This window comes from Amblyomma maculatum, chromosome 1 (assembly GCF_055883805.1).
Source record: "Amblyomma maculatum isolate TAMU_Amacu chromosome 1, ASM5588380v1, whole genome shotgun sequence".
Taxonomy (NCBI): Eukaryota; Metazoa; Arthropoda; class Arachnida; order Ixodida; family Ixodidae; genus Amblyomma; species Amblyomma maculatum.
In genome coordinates, this window is record NC_139344.1 from 167,671,703 (window position 1) to 167,693,702 (window position 22,000).

Genomic DNA, 22,000 nt, shown 5'->3' on the forward strand with positions numbered 1-22,000 from the left:
TCGGAGCAGTAAAACATCTCCCATAGAGTTAAACTATTTTTCTCCCTGTTAATACATTCCAAGATAACACAATTTCCTGGTTACGATGTTCGAAATTTTGACAAATTATGGTCATATAATACGTTTTGCAATAAACCGGCCATGTGCTAACGAGCACTCGCGACATGAAAAACTGATCAGCGGCGCTAACTCGCTGCGAAGCATCATAAAAAAAAAAAAAAAAAAAGGTCAACGGGCCAACATACGAGGCACCTCAAAATAACAGCTTGAGGGGCAAGTTGGTGCTGCATAGTACCCAGAAATGTGGCACAACAAACACAATCACATGCGAAGAAACACAACACAGGTGCACACTACCAACTGTAATATGGATCTGAACACACACTTCCTCTTCACCACTCCTCCTCATCTACACCCAAGTACATCTCATCATCCTCTTCTTTGCCAAGGAGTTAGTAGCACTTTCTTCCCCGCAGAACATAAACATGACTGTCATGCTTGGGATGCCGATGTTTAGGTTCTGCGGGGAAGGAAGTAGTACTATCTCCTTGGCAAAGAAGAGGATGATGAGAAGATGTACCGTCTGTTGCAGAAGTTTGCAGCCCAACACGCCGGGCGGAGGAGCAGTATCGCTCCCAAGGGGCGGCGCTGCGCCCGCCGGCGCTGCCTGGTGACGCAGCTATAAAGAGTGAGGAGGCTGGTTCTCTTTCCCTCGTCCCGCTGCTGAGAGCAAAGATGTGCGATATCAACCGCGAGATAAAGGGAAGAGAAGCAGCCTCCTCACTCTTTATAGCTGCGTCACCAGGATGCGCCGGCGGGCGCAGCGCCGCCTCTCGGGAGCGATACTGCTACTCCGCCCGGCGTGTTGGGCTGCAAACTTCTGCAACAGACGGTACATACTTGGGTGTAGAAGAGGAGGAGTGGTGAAGGGGAAGTGTGTGTTCAGATCCATACTGCAGTTGGTAGTGTGCACCTGTATTGTGTTTCTTCGCATGTAATTGTGTTTGTTATGCCACATTTCTGGGTATGAGGCACCCATTCTCACGGAAACATGACTTCATGAGGAAAACCACGATGACTTCTTTGCGGTGCCGTAGGGGCATAGGGATGAACCATTTGACTACAAATATTCACTTGCATACTAATACGACAGGTCTGGAGGACGCAGCATAAACAGGAATGCGGCGCCTTCAGCCAATGATGGCTTCACCGCATGTCACGCAAGGAGGCGAAGCATCCCGAAACAGCCAAGGAAGTGATCCCAGCTTGTCACTGCCTTCTATGAACTAGATGTCTTCCGTGCTTGGGACAATGTAAATATGGACTAAATTCTGCGAGAGCTGAAAAGGAGCTGTGCATACTTGATGTCTGTAAATACTAATCTCCACATTTATACTACAATGAAGCTCTCAGGTCTGAATGCCTTTGTGCCTCATTCAGGAGTTAAATTTTTCAAATTTCCGCAGTTCGGGTCATTCGTTTTCCCGAATAATACGCTTTTTCCTGCATTTCTTTTTAAAGCGTGTCGAGATTTTACTGTATATGCTGCACATGTAAACTGCAGTCTTTCAGCACTTTTGGTGTGTGTGTGTGTGTGTGTGTGTGTGTGTGTGTGTGTGTGTGTGTGTGTGTGCGTGTGTTTGTCAGCTGGTAAATTGTTAACATATTTTTTTGTTCTTCCTATACTTTTGAACTTGTGATCATTCTGTCGGCATGACATATATGATTCAGAAAGCATAGAATCAAAGCTGATAATGTCAACTTTGTGGGGTCCTCTTTCTCTCTATCTTCTTTTGGGGGGGGGGGGGGGGGGGGGGCAGTTGTTTGTGGCAGAGGCATGCTAGTATATGTCGGAAGAATGTGGCCATGCCTAAAGCTCTTACTGATATGCACCTCTTTTTTCTAGTCTGGTGGGATGGAGACCGACGAGATACAGTCCGAAATCAGCAAGCTCCACATGCTCATCCAGGAAGAAGAGAACAAGTGCAGGCGGTACAAGGTAAATGGCCTAAGTGGCATAAATATGCATTGCTAGCTCATTGGGAAGGTCATTTTTTACTGAGTTTTCCTGATGTAAATGCTAGGTGAAGTCTTGGTCTATACATTTGATGCCATTTCCATTTGGTTGGCATGCTTTTAATTGCTGAGGACAACACTGTACCAAAGAAGAAGAAAAAGGTTATGAAAAGTTCGGACTGTCAATCATAAAAACACTAGCATGGAACTTTCTTTGCGCTCTAGAGCTGCTTTCTTCATGCTTGGGAGACTGCAAAATGAAAGTAAAAAGTAAATAAAAAAATGTTATCAGCCACTTGGTGCAGCCTGCTCAGGTGCCTCTACCACGACATTAAAGGGTTGCTGTAGACTTTAATATTGCCGAACAGCTGACCATTTCCTCAAAACTCTCGGGTAACTGCACCCAGAGGTGTGGTCCCTGCACAGTAGTCACAATTTAACAGATAGACTTTCAATTGTTATCTGCACGCTTCCTATTTTTCAGTGTTACCCCTACCATTTTTTTTGGGGTGCTAGGTTATGCTATAATTAACTTTCCCTCTTTTTTTTTTCTTTTTTGAAGTCAATTATAGCATAACCTAGCACCCAAAAAAAAAATGGTAGGGGTAACATTGAAAGATAGGAAGCGTGCAGAGTGGGTCGGAGAAATAACTCAAGTGACATTCTAGTAGAAATCAAGAAGAAGAAATGGGCATGGGCAGGACATGTAGTGCGAAGAGAGGATAACCGATGGTCGCTTAGGGTAACAAACTGGATTCCAAGGGAAGCAAAGCGTAGCAGGGGGTGGCAGAAAGTTAGGTTGGCGGATGAGGTTAAGAAGTTCGCAGGGGTCAAGTGGATGCAGCTAGCACAGAACCGGGTTAATTGAAGAAATATGGGAGAGGCCTTCGCCCTGCAGTGGGTATAGTCAGGTTGATGATGATGATGATTAACTTCGCCAAACTTCTCTTATTTTGGTGCAGCGGGGTTTCAGAACAGATACTACATGCTTTTGGAGAGTTTAAGTAATAGAAGAGTTTAGAAATAGAAATAGGCAAATACGTAGAAATAAAGATAGGTAAATAGGGCTTCGTTGCACGTGTGTACTGTAAGTACACTTGCCACATCAATGCATTGGGCTGACCCACTATGCGGTGACATCTAAAAATGCATCCACTCTTGCAGAAAGTTAGTTTATCCATGATACTGCAGCTATAAAACATTCTTCACTGGCACAAACAAAGCAGAATTCTTAGCCAAGCCATGAACTTAAAGGGACAGAACACTGGAATTTAGGTCCGATTTTTTTCGCCGCAGTGAAAAGATTGATGTCCATAACGGTTTTGTTAGAAACGCTATATAAAATTTTTACCGGGAATTTTTCGATCAATGCGTGCGCCTCGTTTTTATGTAGTCCGATGCTGGAAACCATGAGCAGCGACCGCGATGACGACTGGTGGTCGACAAAAATAATGTACCGAAAACAAATATGACTTTCACTCGCCAGACAGTAATCAGACATTTTTTGCGTAGAGTAATGTCCTTTTCAGTTTCACATTCAATGCTGTTACGACACAATAACGCACGCCCTCGTCGCTTCATTCACGAAATTGTAAACACTGTGGCGCCATCTAGTGGCAAAATCTGAAAGCATACCTGTCGCGGTGCGAAAGCAGGGGTGGTTTTCAGTTAAGGACGCACGGGAGAGAGTGCAAAATATAATAAATTATGGCCAGCACTCTTAGAAGAAAAAAGAACAGTGTGCAGTTACCGAAAATCAGTGATATTTCGCTGACATGTAGTCACGTAGGAGGCTACACTGAAAGTACTAGGGTTTCCCTGCTAGATAGCGCCTCGGTTGTTTTTAGGCGATTTTCAATGGCAAGTCATAATTGTAAGGCCTCTTTTCTTTGATATTGTAGTGCTCTATCTGTACTATATGAGGCAAGATCTTTTCATCTCCACCATAATCTCATGACATATTTTGGCCAGTGTTCTGTCCCTTTAAGCCACTGTGGCAGCAACATGGCAGTAGCGACACAGACGGCAACCATGCCAATGCTGGGGAGTGTAGCTGGGAGGCCACAATGCTGTTTCCGGAACTTTTCTCAAGAGGGCTCGCAGTGGTACCACTATAGGCAGAGCAAGCGGCATGTGCAGCATATTCAGTTCTCGTGTGAAATAAGGACCATATCTGTCACAGGGCAGGGGAGTGTCTTTACTTTTCACTTATGCCTCCTCATGTTGCCATCCTGATCTCGCGCTTTGCGCTCTGCCATTCTTAGCGGGGACATGATTTGCAAGTGAGTCCCATGGGCCACTTATTGCGGTGAACATGACATTCTTTCTTACAGTTGTGAATGACTCTCTTGGTCACAAACTCTAATAGTCAGCAGCATCAAAAGAAGTCAGCCAGACGCTGTATCTGGCGCCATTGTCATTGGTTTTGTATTCTCATTGTGTTGGTAATATATTGAAAACGTCTGGTGGCACTGTAGTCTCATTAGCTTTCTAGGTTAAGAGCATTGCAAGAGGGAGGGTGTTGCAGTGCTCTGCATCTGTTGAAACAGGAACCAGAGCACCTATATTTATCCTGCCTGAAGCTTCTGCCAGGAATGCGACCCAAGGCCTCACAAGTGGGATGACAATGCATTGAGTGTGAAATGCAATGATTTATGCCCACCATTCTCTTCCTAGCTTGCCCCACATGCAAAACATGAAGTGAGTTGAAAACCTGGGAACAGCCCATGTCAGATATGAATGCCTCCACCTTGTCAACGCCTGGGCCATTGTTTTGCTGTTACAACTCGGTGCAGACGCCTGCGAAATTTTTCCCACAGTGTTATCCCAGTTGCCTTTCAGGGGCTCCTATTGACGAAGAATCCCTTGAGAGTGTCCATGAAAGTTGGCGTATCTATCAGCTCGACCACCTCAATATGTACTGCTACAAATGCTCATGCAAGTGAAGAGTATATCGCCTAAACTAGCTGTTAGCCTTTCCACATCTAGTCCAACAGGTCCATGGCCCAACGTCTGTAAAGATAGGCTCAGTGCCTACTCGAGTACTTGAAGTGCGTTCAGAACATTGTGAATCATGAGCCGACAAGCAAAGCAGACTCGTCCAGAAATCTCGTTAGTCTCACTAAGCTCTGCAGAATTGAAACATTGTGAAAGAAAGGAACACAGGCTAGAAGACAAAGAGCTGGTTTGTTTTTGTCAAACTCATCGTATGCCTGTCCTCTAGCAAAGCTACCGTTGAAAGGGTCTCCTTAGTGAACCTAGTTCTAGTGGCACAAAACATGGTGTGTGAAACGGTTAGCAGCAGGTGGAATAGCTAATGAATAAATTATCAACAGAATGGTTGAACTCTTCCACCACACCTGTGTTACCTTCAGAAAGAACTGCGAAGAAGGAAGAGGTAGAAATATTGGCTGTGAAGGAAAAGATAAAAGTAGCCTCTCTAATTAAATTGCTAGCAAAGCAGTGCAGGTTGCTTCACTAGTCATAACTGTGACTTCCGTCAAACTGCGAAATCAAATCTCTTTTCAGTGTCACTTGCAGTTTCAGAACAGTTTTTCTCTTGAATGGTTCATATATGCATTCCGTTATCATCAATCGCTACATTTTTCTTGCTCTTTATTCTCTAGGAAATTTAAACAAATATAGCTGGGCAAAAACTTTGAAACATTGAGGATTCTGAAGAAACAGTGGCTTTTTAAGTACACTGTCTTTCTCTGGCACCTGAAGTTTAAATGTGTTAATCATGGCGGCCAAAATTTTATTGAGTTTCAAGAACAGAAGTGCACATACTTAAAAACACATTTGCATTATAAGTTCTGTTGGTAAAAGTTGCAGCCATGAAAATGCACATGCTGTGTTTTGCAGGGGTGCAACAGCTGGGCCATAAGCATGAAAACTAATAAACTTAAGAAAAGCACTTGGATGCTTGTCGACACCAAGATACTGCCTTGGTTGGATTTTTATCTTCTGGACCACCAGTGTGTCAAATGCAGATCGAATTGACAGGTGCTGAAAACGAATGCCATCTATTTGGGCGGTCATATCTGCTGGCAGAATCGTCACTGTCATCGTTTGGCAAGGTTTTAGTTGACGCAGCAGAGCAGACGTGCAGGAATTAGCGGGTCATGTTTTTACTAGTACGATCGTGTTTTAAGCTCATGCTTTTAATGAATGTATTGTTTGTTTTTATGCGGCTCTGAAGTTCTCGGTGTTTCATAAATTTTGGGCATCAGCAAGTCAGGAAACACGCAGCAGCCTTAGATTTTGAATTCCATAACGCCGCAGTCGAGCTCTGGACTTCCAGAATTAACATTTACAGATGCTGGAACAGCAAAATACTATAAAGTCTACCTTATTCGCAAAATATATAACCTTATAGTATCGTGAGTCATCGCCAGCCCCTAGAAAGCGTAAATCACAGGCCGAAGACGCGCTGGCCAGTTTTGTTTGCTTCCTGCCCACTTTCCTTATCTGCTTTCGTCATTTGCCCTTTCTCCTTTTGGTCACTGTCTTTCTTTTGTTTTTGTCTTTTTTGTTCTGTGTTTGTTTTTTTAATTGATGTTTCAGTTCTTCTTTTGTTCTTGCACTGCGCTCGCTTTTGGGCACAGGCTGATCGCAAGCGCGGCTTCGAGGTCGGCTCTTCTGGAGCTGCCATCGCTCGACACAAGCTGTGGATTTCGCGGACAGTAAAACATTGTTTTATGAGTCTTGCGAGCAATTAAGATAAGATCCCATGATTAAAATTGTCAAACCACGCTAGATGCAAAAAATGAAATCTATATTCTCTAGCTTTTTAATTTTTATTTGGTCCGTGAAGTTTGAAAAATTAACTTCCTCGGTTGTATGGCACACATTCTTTGTTTTTTTTTTGGGTGAATAGCATGTCTTGCAGTATAAAATGCTTATTTACAAAAATAGTGCACACCGGGATTCCTAATGGAAATATACCAAGCGCCGGTTATAGGTGGCCCTTGCTAGATTTCCTTTGATTCGCATTTATACGGTCCAATATTCACTTTTTTTTTTTGTTTTTTGCCGAAAATAAGGTTCCTTCCCTGTTTAACGGCTCCAAAATTTGAATTTGTTTTTTGTGAGCTGCTCCAAATCTGGATTTTACTGCTCCAAAAATTGCTACAAATCCTATTTCAGCTGTTGCACCCCTGGTATTGCTTGTGTTCTGACTTTGCTTTGGTCTCGTGTATCTTTGCAGGTGGAGAACATCAGGAGGAAGCATAATTACTTACCATTAATCATGGAGATCCTGAAAATTTTGTCAGAAGAGAAGAAACTGGTCCCTCTCGTGGAGAAGGTGTGTGCGGGGAAGGCTTATAGGTAAAGCTTAGTTCTGGATGGAGAGACTTCATAGTTTATACTTCTTCCACGATAAAGAACAAGGTTACAGTTGTGACCAAATATGGGTGTATTATAAGTTCAAGGCCACTAGAAAAGTGATATGTTTGTGATTGGGTTTTTTTTTTTTTTTTTTTTTTTTTTTTTTTTTTTTTTTTTTTTTTTTTTTTTTTCAGTAGGCTAATAATTGGCAAGAAAGGTGCACAGACTGCAATTCTTGTTTGCATTTTTCTTTCAACAGTTGCGTTCAACATTTGAATGCATAATTATCCACATAATATTCACCTACAATATCTGAATAAATTAATTAAATTTCTCCTTGGTTCTGCTTTCTATTTCAGTTTGCCTGTAGCCCTCTAAGGCTGTGGAGATCCAAGCCATAGAAAATCTGATGTTGGTGCTTGTTATATTGCTAGCACTTGTAGTTTGTTGATACTTTGTAGCTGACCCTGTTTGAATTTGTGCTCAATTTTTGAAACTTTGCATCGAGTTGGCTCTTTGCAACTTGCATTGGCACCTTGCATGTCGTAGCATTGCATATAGCAGAAAGACATTGTCTTTCAAGTTTAGCATAATGCTTTTTTTCAAATAGAGCACATGGAGAAAAGTGCTTAAGTGTTGGTGCTATAGTAGGGACAAACCTTTCTGTTGAGTGCAAGCTTCACAACTTAAGGATGAAATCTTGCAACTGTTATCTGTTAATTTATTATTGGTTCATCAATGGCTTACTGCAGTCTTGGCAACTGGTGCTTTTGCACCTGTTATGGAAATGAACCACCTTTTAAGGCATAACCTGAAAAACCTTCTTTTTTTTTTTTTTTTTCTGCATATGAGGGACCCACATGTCACGCTTACAATAACAACCCGCATATAATATGAGGTTTTTGTTTTTGTTTTTTCTAACTTTATCATGTCAGATTCCCTCCTCGTATATGTGCGGATCCGAATAAATCTCAGCCTAAATTCACAGTATCATACTTTCAGCAAGAAGAGGCGCTATGTAGCGGCGGCAGTGGCTGACTGTTTCAGTGGCTACGGCGCCCGCGACGCACACACACCCAGAAGTAGGTCGATCGCACCTCGCACGATGTAGGGATTGAGAAAGGATCACTCGGCATGTTGCGTGGGTCTCTCGGGGCCTCCCCATCTATGCTGGCCATGGCATACAGCCCCAGCCACGCCGTACAGCCGAATCATGAACGCTTCACCAGTATTCTGAAGGAACACGAAGGCCGCACTTTTGAGAATTACAGCATACCTAATGCCCAGGTGGTCGAAATTACTCCGTAGCCCTCCACTACGGCTCCCCTTTCTCTCTATCCACTTTCACTCCCACCTTCATCCCTTCCCTTACGGCGCGGTTCAGGTGTCCACAGAGCAAGTGTGACAGATACTGCGCCTTTCCCTTCTTATGAACCAACCAACCAACCAACCAGCATACCTAATGCCTCCAGCAAGCGACTCTCAGCAGATGATACATGTACAGGATGACGACGGTCGCGAAAACCCTGAATCTGAAAACAATTCCCGAGTGCACACGCCGCGTGCCTGCATGCGGTTCTGACGCGAACAGGTGCAAATGCAGTGCATGATGGCCAGCAGCTGATGCGCTGCCGTCCTGCCTCCTAACCTGGAAGCGGCCTACTAGTTTTAGAACAACAAGAGGACCATGTGGCTTTCGCGATTGCCGGGGCGAATGTGAGCTGCCCTTATCCTCACGGTGCATGAAAGTCTCCAAGTGCTCTGCGCGAAAAGGGGAGCAACTGTGCAACCGCGAAGTGTAGTGCAAATCAATACTTTGGTGATCTTTCCTTGAGCACATTTTGCACGGATGAAAAATTGTTTTTTCCATTATTGCTATCCCGAAATTGCACCTCATATTATATGCGGGTTCGTATTATGTGCGGGTTTTTACTGTACTTTTTGTGATGGCTTGTAATATACATACCTAGTGTGTGTGTGCTGTTCTGGAACTATTGAGGTGTCCTGGTAACAATTTGTTTGTACAGTATTTACATGCTTATGAGGAGGTGGGCTCAAGACGAGGACATATGAAACATCCACTAGGGAATGCTGCTGTGACTATTGCATGACAAGAGTTGGTTGAAAAGCATGCTCTTGATAAGCCCTTATGTTTATAGCCCTTGCACCTTAGTTTTGCCTAAATGCTAGTTCCTGCCATGAGTCCATGAATTCTATCACATTGATGGAATAACTTTGCCTGAAAACTGTACTACATTTCAGTTGCTATGGTAAAGATTTAATCTCAAGTGCACCAAAATGTGCTTTCATGACACATGCACACATTTTATAGTGTGTCATGAACCTGTAACTCTTATTATATAATCACAGCTCTTTCTTTTATTCCTTTTCTTCCACAGGCAAAAGAAAGGGCACTAGAGAAAAAGAAGCATGGTGAAAAAATGAAGCAGTAAAATAAACTGTTTGTGTTGATTTCTGAATGAAAACTGGATGTGTATTTTCTTCCCATACCTCCTCTGCCTACTTCAGTGGTGTGCTTCTTCATTGAAGAAGCAAGGCAGAGCTTTGCTCTTGAAGTAATTCCTGAATTAGGAACCTATATTTCAATGCATTGCGCTTATTTTTTCTCAAGTATGTACCATTCTCCCCATATATTGCCGCAAATAAGTAGCTTCCTATTATTTTTTTTACAAAAATTGCCATCCAAAATCAGAGGGGTCGGCCTTTACACGGAGCCGGCCTGTTTATCAGTTGTAATGTAGTTTCAGCTGAGCCATAGGTAGCACGTGCCTCATTGTGGGTAAAAAAAAAAAACCAAAATTCAAAATTCATGCTGTTTATGCAGCTCACTCGTACTGGTGTTAGCTTTCCCAAATCAGCGACAGATAGTGCAAGAGCAGACTTCTGTAACTTCAAGAGCGTCCACCGCATGAGAATCCAAAACTGCAATGGCTATAAGACTGTTGGCAATTCGGTTTGCCATTTTCCAGGCTATTAAGCCAGGCTGCATGCAAAAATAAGGCAGTAAGGTGTCCTGTTTTGTTGCCTTTGTCCACCACTTGCCTCCAACTGATGGCTTGATGGTTGTGTCACTACACATCGGTTGTGTCCACCTAAATGCCATCCTGTCGGAGATGCATCTTTGTTGTGTTTTGGCTTCTCTAGGCGGCAGTAACCTGCATTTTTCCAGCGACTCAAATATTTGTTTTTATTTTGCCAGTCAGGGCTATAGGGGTCAACTTACACCAGCAATATACTGTAAACCATCAAGCTGGAAATAAGTTGTGGGGGTTGAGGATCAACTTATATTCAGAGTTGACTTATGCATGGCACTATATGGTGAGCCAACAAAGTAGAAATAAGCAGCTGCTACATTTGCTTCCCAAAACTGAATTGCTTAAGTAGCCTCTCAAAGATTGCTTCAACGGTAGCAGAATATTTGGCTTCAATTTGGGTTATCATTCTCGTCTGAGAGAGAGAGAAAAACATGGGAATGGAAGGGCAGTAAAGTTAACTACGCAATGCCCAGTAGGCTGTCAGACTTGTGGGGAGGGAAATGAGGGGAGAAAAAGATAGATCCCCTCCTGAAAAGCTGAACAAGTTGGCAGTTCATGTGTACACTGCTGGAACAGCAGTTTTGCAGTAAATGTTTATTTGCTCCCAAAGGCCAGTAACCTGCATAAGCTGCTGAATAGCAGTATTGCTTCACTGTGCTGTAAGTCATCCTCAGAGAAGAGCACACAGCATGTGCTAAAGTCGGATGCTAAGAGCAGCGCTTGGTTTGCACACAATGTGTCAGTAGAATAAAGAAAGGCTGATGGCAAAAAAAAAGGGGGGGGGGGGGGGGGGGCACTAAAGAAAGGAATGGAACAACTGAACCCCAGTGATAGATTCCACAATATTCCAAGTATTGTGCAGTAAAGAAAAGTAAAATTTAGCAGAAAAAAAAGCAGACCTGGGCTGCAAATCTAGGTATGCGGTAGCTTCCATTCTCAACCAAGCAATGCCTTTCTTCCTTGCCCATTGGCCAGCCATCACTAGTAGTCAATGTTAGTGGTGTGCCATGCCTGAAGTGTATTACTGAACTGCGATGTTCATGTCGAGCTATCACGGCTACGTTTCACAGCTACGTTCCTACTTCTACAGGCAAGTAGTTTTCTTGTCGAATTTACAGCTAAGCATGTAACAGTTACTGAGCATTTATCTTCTTTTCCGGTTTTGCTTTTTAATATCACAGTCCAACCACTCATATAAGCATACTTACAACATTGGGTGTGGTACACAAGATTATTTACATCCATGAAGCTTTAAAGTAATAGTAATGCCCTTCTGTGAGATCTTGCAGTTTTTAGTGGTATATTAAGGTACAGTCTTACAGGACTGAGTTCCTGTATTGAGGGCTGACTATATTTAGTACAAGTTTGAATTTGTTTGCCCTAAAAATCGTTATTTTCGCTGCAGTGGCCACATTTTAATGGAAGATGCACAAAAAGACCAACTATGTGTTACCCTTTGAGGCACTGCTTGTTTCAGGTATATTTTCCTACCTAACCTACCCAGGCCCCAAGAAAGCCAATCCTTCAAATTTCCAATTCAGATTGCCAAGCAAGCCAATCCTTCAATTTTCCAATTCAGATTGCTAGCAGATGATTTTCGACAAGCAATAATCATGCAAGGTGTCGCACTGGGTGAAAATCAAAACGTTGCTATATTGGAACTTGTCAAACATCCAGGGGCTGTGAAATTACTGTTTCCAAGGTATACATAACATTAGAAGTGAAAAGAAAAAAAAAAATTCCATCTGCATAAAATAGTGCAGGAGCTCGCTGTTCTGACAAATATTATTGCATACTTCAGTTTGCACACACACAAAAGAAATCTTATTTGTTATATGAAGGCTGCTAAATCTGTCTAGAGAACACTGCTCAGTATGGTGCACACTTAAGCCAGTGGTATGAAGTTGTGCTCAGCAGCAGAATTTCTTCACCACTCCTCTGCATTAATTGTTCTCTTATCTCTAATCATAACACTGTTTTACTAGCTATGTGATCTGTTCCTGATAATATAGCCAAGTTTTCATCAGGGCAAACAGACTGCATTGGGGGGATGTTTGTAGCATCTGTCATCTATACAGAGAAACTGTGTGAAAGCAAGTGCTGCCATGCAGTCAAGCCAAAGTGATTAACTGGTTCGGTCTTAGTTTCTAAGAAAAGGTCATGTGAACGGTATATTCAACAACTATGCACTTGGAGAATAATGCATTGAGATAGTGTGCTGCCTTCCTCAGTGGCTTCCAAGGTTCTTGACACTGCGGAAAGAATGATAGGCCAGCTCGCACTTGTTGACCTGGTTTGCAAGTTGTAGCAAATATTCACTGTTCTAATTTATTTCAAGAAATTGAATTTTTGTAAAATTTGGCAGTTGAAAACTCTGTGACACTTTGTATTTGTGTTGTGTCCTGTCAGTTTACTTGGACACCAAGTAATGCCCATGCGATGTGCGTACAGACGAGTTTCTGCTTTTATGTCAGCAGTATGTGACAGAGACTTGGATGGTTTGGTTTTTGTGGTTTAACGTCCCAAAGCAACTCGGGCTATGAGAGACGACGTAGTGGAGAGCTCCGGAAATTTCGACCACCTGGTGTTATTTAATGCGCACTGACATTGCTCAGCACACAGGTCTTGCTTATGACCTCCTTCGAAAAGTGGCAGCCGTGGCCGGAATCAGACAGACTTTGAGACAGTAGAAAATTTGCTCAGTTTTATACATAGGATCCACTTGCTTGATGAACATGTGCACTTAACAAATTGGCACATTACTGATTTGTGACTAGAACAGTTGGATGTCCTCACAAAGCACATTGCTCTCTGGAACATCAAACACAGTCAATGTGGTTTACAGCACGTGTTAGCCTCTACTTTTCTCACTGCATAAAGTGGCCGAACCGTAGTGTGCAAATTTTCCCACAGAGAAATGAAACATACATCACAGTACAAATTTTGTCTCCTTCATAAAACCTCTCTGAAAGACTGTACAGTAGAAAGCTTTCGGTGGATTTTTCAGCTGTGATAAAGCAAATTGCATGAGCCTGAAACAAAAATATTCCTTTAAAGTAGTTCTATAACACCTCAGGCATGCACTTTCAAATTCTGAAACTTTTGTAAAATGCAGTGGACTCTCGTTAATTCAAAGTTAGCTGAAACATTAAGTCAGATCAATGCCAAGTGCATTAAAGAAGACTCGCTCCAATTCAGATTCCACATAATTCAAGCAAATTTTCAATTCACTTAAGTCAGAATTATCGAGAGTCAACTGTATATTACCTCTAGCACACAGCATCAGATTTGAAATTTTCAGAAATTGCCAACAGGAACTGGACCTACACTGCAGAAGTATTTGGCACTGGAGGTGCCAAGGTGCGCATTCAGAGCTTTAAGATGTGTGCGTGTTCCTCATATGCATCAGCCTAGATCTCTTCAGCAGGATTACAGAAACAAGCAGCAGCAAATGTGTAAAGAAAACTGTACAACTTGGTTTCAAGTTGCCACCGATACAGCCAAGGTTTTGCAGAATATGCGCAATAACGTCCAGGCGCACATTGTAGGTGTGCTAGACCCATCACTCTTCATTTGCGATTTAGTATGGAAAACATAGTAGTAAATCCAAAAGGCTTCCATCATTGTACCCAAATGACAGAGAAGTCTACTGCATTGCACAACATATTGCCACTGAATTACTTTAAGATGGCTGTACAAGTAATGAATTGCAGGCCCTCAGCCAATGATGTAAGTAGCAACTATATATAGTACATCATAGGAACTGGCTACATAGCACATAGCACACACAAGCAGTGTACAATAAATAGAGCAAGCATTACACAGCAAATAGAGCTCAAATATAGTGCACATTGCACTTGTATTCTCGATAATGCTCTCTCATATTTTCAGCACAAGACTTGGAGCACTTGCTATTCTGTTTATATAAGGCATGGTTTTCACACGACTTGGTGCTCTTTGCTGGCAGGCGACTACTGAAATATCGAGTTCTACAAAATAGCACGTTTTCTCTGGCACTGAACTTCCTCAAGCAATTCATACAAGAGCACTTTCCTAAAGTTGAAAGAAAAGACACAAACTGAAGAAAGAAATAAAGAAGCCACATGGAATGCTCCAGCATCTTTGCATGAAAACTTTTGCACAAATAATTGTCGTACATATAGGGTACATGCAGAAGCTAAGCAAGGAGCTTCATGAAGGCAAGCTGCAGGCAGTAGAGAAGGGTGGGACATAAGCGACATCCCAGTGACAATTTAATTTACACTGCACAACAGGCACAGTGCTTTCTTGTCATACTGCCAGTTGTATCAGTTCAAAGGCATGATTCACATACACACAATAAACCACAATCATAGAAATAATTTCACTCTTTCATCTCTGCTCTTATGCTGTGTCATATTACAGTATTTCTATACTCTGCTGACAAACCAAAACGCATGTCAGCTTATCTGTGTGCATTGCCAGGCTTGTTAAAAACAATTGAATGGTGTCATCAGCCGGACTATACCTACTGCAGGGCAAAGGCCTCTCCAATATTCCTCTAATTAACCCGGTCCTGTGCTAGCTGCATCCACTTGACCCCTGCAAACTTCTTAACCTCATCTGCCCACCTAACTTTCTGCCGCCCCCTGCTGCACTTTCCTTCCCTAGGAATCCAGTTTGTTACCCCCTAAGTGACCATCGGTTATCCTCTCTCCGCACTACATATCCTGCCCATACCCATTTCTTCTTCTTGATTTCCACTAGAATGTCAGTTGAATGGTGTATACAGGAGCAAAGGAAGTAAGGTGTGGGTGTGTGTGGAGCGTGCATAGACAATTTCATTGGTGCTATCATTACAAAGAGGAATATAAAATGTCATCAGTTTTGTGTACAGTATTGTGCGTTTTTATTGTGAAGCATTTAAAAAGTTTTCCTGCCTAAACCGCTAGCTTGTTTACAATGAAACTGTGCACAGAACTTGTGTACTGTGGTAATTTTTGTATTGTAGCAAGTTCTTTACCAAGCCGTGCATGATGCAAAAACGCAATTGTCTACGTCGGGACTGATGAATCGAGACCTGCAAATGCCAAGTTTTCGCTTAAGGGCAGTGGTGGCACCATCTGTTTTCTGCACTGGAAAGTGCCAAGACAAAGCACAAATGGGAGCGTTGCAAGGAACACGGTCCCTTTGACTAAGCTGTTCTGTCATTGGTGTTGACTTTAGTATTTTTCGATTCCAGTACTGTGAAACACAAAACCAATTCCAGACTTATCTGTCATCATTTACCCAGTAAAAGCAATTTACACACTTTTGACCCGAAGAACAGCCCTTTCTCTACAGGATACTCTCTCGTCAGAAGGGAATGGCATGAGCTGTTTAAAGGAACAACAGTAATTTATTGGCAGTACACACTGTTAAAAACAAAGCAAAAGGCGTTCACGCTCCAAAGCGATCAATCCTCAAAGTGGCCACCTGCAGCGTCTATGCATCACTTCGATATTTTACCGGTGCTGCGACAGGGGACGAGGAACAAGAAGAGACGACAAGACAAGCGCTCGGACTAACAACTGAAGTTTTAATGAAACACAAGGAAATATATTCTCACATGACAACCAGAAGTGCATGCGCTATCCCTTCCCACCAAAAAGAAAAAAAAAACCATACAGCTATGGATCCAAATATGACAGTTCACAACCATTGATAATTACTGATGGTGTGCTAACGCATGTGTCACTATTTTTATGGATGTGATAGGCTTCACTGAGTTCTCTGGTCAATTTGTTTTGATTCTTGAAAACAATCTTAGCTTTATCAAGGATCGGAGTGCATGCTTTTTTCGACACCTTCGACGAATCGGAATCATTAAGATTACAATCTCTGTAATGTAGTGCTAAGTTGGATGAGGGAACTCCTTTCAAAGACGTTTTATGCTGGCGAAGGCACGTATTGATGCATTTCCCCGTTTGCCCTATATACCTCTTCCCGCATGTAAAGGGAATATCATAGACTACTCCTTCTGCGCATGGCACAAAACGCAGCTCATGTTTTACTTGACATCCTTTGCTAGTTTTTTTGTTTTTGTTCTTTGAGTCTCATATCTACCATATCACAAATTTTTCCCAGCCTATTGGGAGCCGAAAACAACACTTTAACCCCATATCTATTGCTAACTTGTTTGAGCCTGTGGGATAGCTTGTGAATGTACGATATTACCGCATAATTCTTTTCACTTTTACTTTCATTTTTCTCTTTTTTTTTTTTTTATTGGTGGGAAGGGATAGCACTAGCGCTTCTGGTTGTCATGTGAGAATATATTTCCTTGTGTTTCATTAAACCTTCAGTTGTTAGTCCGAGCGCTTGTCTTGTTGTCTCTTCGTGTTCCTTGTCCCCTGTCACAGCGCTGGTAAAATATTGAAGATGAACCAACTAGCTAAAATCTCTGTGTTACTATGCATCACTTCAACCTGTAGGTGTATTCATTGAACAATGCAGCTCGCATGTCGTCGCTTATCATGGCGGATTTTTCTTTTATACACTCCTGAAGCTTCTCAACAGTGCGAAGGCTCATAGATATAACCCCATACGAAAAAATCACACGGTGTCAAATCTGGCGATTGCGGTGGCCAAGGCACATTGGACGACCCATGCCCCATTCACCAGCACAAGAATTCTTCATTCAGCCATTTCAGAACTTCATCTGCATAATGAGCAGTGGCACCATATTGCTGGAAGATGCGTACTTGCTGCTGCGTATAGTACTGCACCAGCTTCGGAAGAAATCTTTCAACAGGCACAGGTAGGAGTGGGTTGTCACAGTGTCCTAAAAAAAAAGAATGGGCTGACCTCTCCTTCTTGCCAAATTGCACATCACACAATAATGCGTGGTGAATTCATGGCCCTAGTATAAGTGAAATGCAGGTTGCTTTCGTCCGGAATTGCGTGCACTAGGTGAAAAACTGCGTTGCCACTTAACAAAAAATTGAGGTGTCCAGGATACACCCTCTGTTGCACTGAGCGGCAGAATAAAACCCAGCAGGGCTTTGTCTGCTGGGCTTATGTTCCGTTGCATCCATACCCTGTATGGAAGCCGTCCTTTGCTTCTAAGAGCTCGGCTCACCATCGATGGGGCTACATCAAACATAACGGGTGCACATCATATGAGGATTGGTTTCAGAGACTCCCTCAAGCACATCACCGATTCCACAGTGTGTCTTTGATTTACCTTTCTTCACTTGCCTAGTCATGGAACCAGTGTCTTCAAATTTTTAGCGCCATTTCAAAATGGCTACATGAGGCGGTGGCTGCCGCCGAAACTTCACCATCAATTGTTTGCGGACATAGCGAATTGAGTTTCTTTCAATTAGCCACACCGCTTTTTCTTTCACACTGTAAATTGGCATACAGCAGCTACACACGCCACAGAGCAGTGAAACAAAGACAAAACAGCAGAGAAGCATAAAAACTCCACACCACACAACAAAATAAACGACACAGCTCAGGACTTCACTATGTCGTTCTCTGGTGTATTAAGCAGAACCACGATAACAGATGATGTCAGCTAAGTGCATAGTCACTCTGACAAGAGAAGAGATCAAACAATACCTTCTTATTGGTAAAGCCTCGTTACATCAGTTGTTCACGATATTTTTTCCATTAAGTTGGCCAAAAATGTTCAAAGTTCTTCAGTTGAAGTAGACGAAACAGCCTGAATGGCGTATTCAAAAGTCCCGCACTTCTCGCAATGCTCGCCTCAGCACCTCGTCATGGTGCTTTCCACTGAGAAAACAGATGACACCACTGTTACCCTTCAGCAAGAAAACAGCGTTTGCGGGTCGCAGTTCACCGATCACGACACAGACAATTACGCTTTTGCATCGTGCATGACTCAAGAAAGTAAATACACTTGTGAAGCTTCCTACAGTTAAAAGTCGCCACAATACGCAAGCTCTGTGTGCAGTTTCACTGCGAAATGATCCAGCATTTGAGGCGGGAAAATTTTTTATGCCTTCACATTAAAATGCACAGTGCCGTACATGTCCACTAAAGCTCCCCATTGTAAAAGCTGTACTTGCTGGCATATACATATTTATATGCTTAGTAAAACGAAGCAGAGGCGTGTTATACTAGTTTGTCTGGAAAGATGCAATATATGCAAAGCAACCTGCATATATTCTACTTCATCCCAGTTAAAGCATCCCAAAAAATGCAGAGTGAAAGGGCTTATGACCATGATGTCTTTTGACCAAACATTTCAAACTCGGTACTAGGAAAACTTGCACTTGCCGTTGGTGAATCACCTTGACACTGCAGCACTAACCACACGTGGTGACAATTTGCGGTGATACACCGTGCAATGACATAACGCTACCAGCCGAGGGCTGCCAAAACACTGCTGCACATTACATTGCTCAGGTTCTGGGACTGTAAAGTATCTTGCTCATTACCCGGAAGCAGCTCGTGAGACTGTTAGGCAATCATATAAGGTTTTGCAGGTGTGTAACTTCTGTTCTGGCTATTTTTAGAAGGGAGTTTGTTTTCCTAGTGCAGTTTCAGCGAAGAACCTCCATGCAGATGCTCATTCCATCTGAGCCATATAATTGCCGAGTACCGTCACTTCGTGCGGGTGTGTCGAAGGCAACACTAGACAATGGAACTGTTGCTGTGTGACACATTGCCAAGGAAAATCACTTCACGCAGTTACCGCTTGTATGTATACATGTTGGTCGTATGGAAGCACTAGATGAACACGTGAATTAAGAGAGAGAGGATGAGAAGAGTGCATCCATACAGGAGTGGCATGCGGGAGTAGGGAAATACGCAGCATAGTAATAAGGTCTTAGTAGACAACAAACCATCACTACGACACTGGCATAGGCTGCAAGCAAACGGGAATAGAATAAAGAAAACGTTCAGATTACTGTCAGTGTTAGTATTTTGTTCTTTTGAAAGAAGTATGGATGCATGCAGGGTATTTCCTGAATCATGCGTTGCGTTACCATACCGATGATGTGTTCCATTTTGAAAATCACACTTCAGGGCTTTTTTCATTTCCCAAAGGTAAAAGCCATGCACTTTCAGCAGTCACTATAATACAGAATCGGAAGCATACATAATAACTAAGTGACCTTACCATAATAAACTCTATATTTGAACTGTATATCTACATATAGTTGTTATAAATTACAGCATGTAATTAATGTATATCAGAATAAGTAATCTGCATCTTACCAATGCACACAGTCACACAGAGAAAACTACAGCTTTGCTTTTGTATACACAAAATGTAGCAGGCACAGATGCTGCTGCATTACCCTTGCAATTGTTATCACGTCACACTGGTTGCACGGTGCATCTGCTATACAATATACAATGTGGCTAAGAGTAGCATTCAAAATAATGCACCCATGTAATCAGTGCACAAGTACTGCTCTAGGACACATTGTGCGATGCATGAACTTCGCTTGTGTGCACTGGCTTTTATGTGCTGACTAAATCAGCTGATGGCAATCCACCCCAAAGCAACCTGCTCATAACAATGCTCTGTAGACCCTCTTTCTTGTGGAGGTAGTAGATCCACACTGAAAGCTGCCAAATGAATAAAAAATCGTCAAGTAGCTGTTTTTTTTTCTCTCGACATTGACTTAAAGGACTCATCGCTCTCATACACATCACAGCGCACTGGCACTTCTGTTACACAGGCGTGCCAATAGGCTCGCAGCGCACTGACATGGCTGCTAGCACCTGTGTCAGTTTGGCATGCCTTTCGCAGGCTGCCACAGTAGCACCACGTGCACCCCACAGGAAGAGCAGATGAAATTCAGTCCGAAACAGATCCAGCATGATGTCATCTAGCTTTACGTTCTCAAAGACAATTTCACCATTGCGCCGGAGTGTTGGGATCTGCTGGGTCACCAGCCGCTGCTGTTCCAGGTGCGAAAGCAACAGCTGAAGGCCATAGTCGGCTGTTGAATGCTCCCATGGAAGAAGTAGGAGCTCTGAACTTGAGTCCTTGCGTTGGGCTGGTGCTGCAGTCAGATTTGCAAGCAGCCCTTCAAAGTTGTGCTCCAGGATAAGCAGCAGAGACAGCAGGTAAGGTAAGCAGGTGTTAGGTGCCTGAGGATTGCTGCATTCCTGCATGTTCTTCAGAGCTGGTCGCAGCTTCGTTTCATAAGCAAGTGCTGTGTCAGTGTGCCGCTGGCGTAGAGCAAGCCATGTGGTTTTCAGCCGAGAGACCTGAGAAGCACAGTCCAAAGGTGAACATAGCAAGCTAGCATTTGCAGTATGCGTAGAAGATTTCACTCGAGATACCTTTTCAAACAAGTGCAGGGTAATAGTTGAATGAGGTAACATGGCCCAAAAGGAAAATTATCTTAAAGCTCAGTAAAATAGCAGTAATGTAGGTAATTTACAAGAACAGTCTTTATTTCTTTTGCACATATTGGTTTTCTCAGTTGTGTACAGTGAATATATTGAAGTGAGATGCTCAAATGCCAGAACCCAAACACTCACGTCTTCCCTGGTGAACAAAAAGTTCATTTGTAGATTCGTAAGCAGGTGCTCAAGCATTTCTAATTAAAGGCCAATTGCTCACCTCCACCTTTCTAAGGTACCCAAAAAAGCTGGAGCGTTCTCATTGAGACAGCAAGTAACCACAGCAGAAAGCTACCGAATATTTTTTTTTTTATTTTACAAGACAGTGTAAAGGTCGAGTGTCAGAGAAAATCCAGCGTCACTGTTGCCATCGTTGTAATGAAAAAATGCTGATTGATCAATGAGATCTAATGTCACAGCCATATACAACCTTGTACCAGAATTTCAAACATACCACAACGCTGACGTGAAATGTCAAGTCACATATGTGGAATGAAAGTTATTAAAACATGACGGGTTATGCAAATTAAAGGTCGCCACACATCTCAAATTATTTTAAGTTTATAAAAAAATTTATTTTGTTTAAAGAGAGATTTCGAGAATTTCAGGCCGGATTTGAACCCACAACTCTTGGGTTGCAAGCCAGGCATGATACCAACGAAGTCGCGCAAGGCACGCTTGTACAGCTTGGGAACAAGAGGGGGGTTTGATATGCATGTCGTGTGGCCTTTTGCATAAAAGGACTGCATGCTAATGTGTACGTGTGTCATTAGAGAGAACCAGGAGCTGCTATAGCATCATAATCATAAGGCAGAGAGTTAAAGTGCCCCTAATTTTCTTGTAGTGGCAAATCCCACTGTGCAATTTTCCTAAATGCACGATTACAGTGTACAAATCAAAATGATGTCGCAGAGAAAAACCTTGCAGTAAAAACCATAATGTGGCTGGGTTTGATGCTTCCCATTTGCCACAAACCTCTCCATAGCAGTGAGGTAGTGAGCACCACAGCTACCAAGTATTTCTGCCAAGAACCATACACATGCACAGTGAACGAGCAGACTTCCCATTCCACCACTTTGCCTCCACGATGAGTGAAAAAATGAGCACACTTTACTGAAGGTGTGTGCGCTCTGTGCAGAAGGGTTGGTTTATGGCTTCTGGCCAGAAAGATTGATATGCAAAAGCCTCCGATTCCTCACTCCTTCCTGCGTGCATCAAATCACTGCATGCACTGACATACAACT

General features: G+C 42.7%; 2 protein-coding genes across 7 annotated transcripts in view; one reads left to right on the top strand and one right to left on the bottom strand.

Moving 5' to 3' along the window:
• The window catches only part of Uch-L5 (ubiquitin carboxy-terminal hydrolase L5), a 33,019-nt gene extending 23,186 nt beyond the window's left edge, over positions 1–9,833 (top strand). The window contains exons 9-11 of one of the 2 annotated variants that reach the window (XM_084589541.1): positions 1,907–1,999; positions 7,226–7,347; positions 9,747–9,833. In XM_084589541.1, coding sequence (XP_084445667.1) covers positions 1,907–1,999; positions 7,226–7,347; positions 9,747–9,765 — 234 coding nt within the window. In that variant the 3' untranslated portion in view covers positions 9,766–9,833. The remainder of the gene's footprint in view (positions 1–1,906; positions 2,000–7,225; positions 7,348–9,746) is intronic. The other variant, XM_084589540.1, reaches the window with a different exon arrangement.
• A 6,110-nt stretch (positions 9,834–15,943) lies between these two features.
• Positions 15,944–22,000, bottom strand: part of LOC146204831 (breast cancer anti-estrogen resistance protein 3 homolog) — a 226,680-nt gene continuing 220,623 nt past the window's right edge. For all 5 annotated transcript variants that reach the window (XM_084589543.1, XM_084589545.1, XM_084589546.1 and 2 more), the window contains one exon: positions 15,944–20,618. In XM_084589543.1, coding sequence (XP_084445669.1) covers positions 20,076–20,618 — 543 coding nt within the window. In that variant the 3' untranslated portion in view covers positions 15,944–20,075. The remainder of the gene's footprint in view (positions 20,619–22,000) is intronic.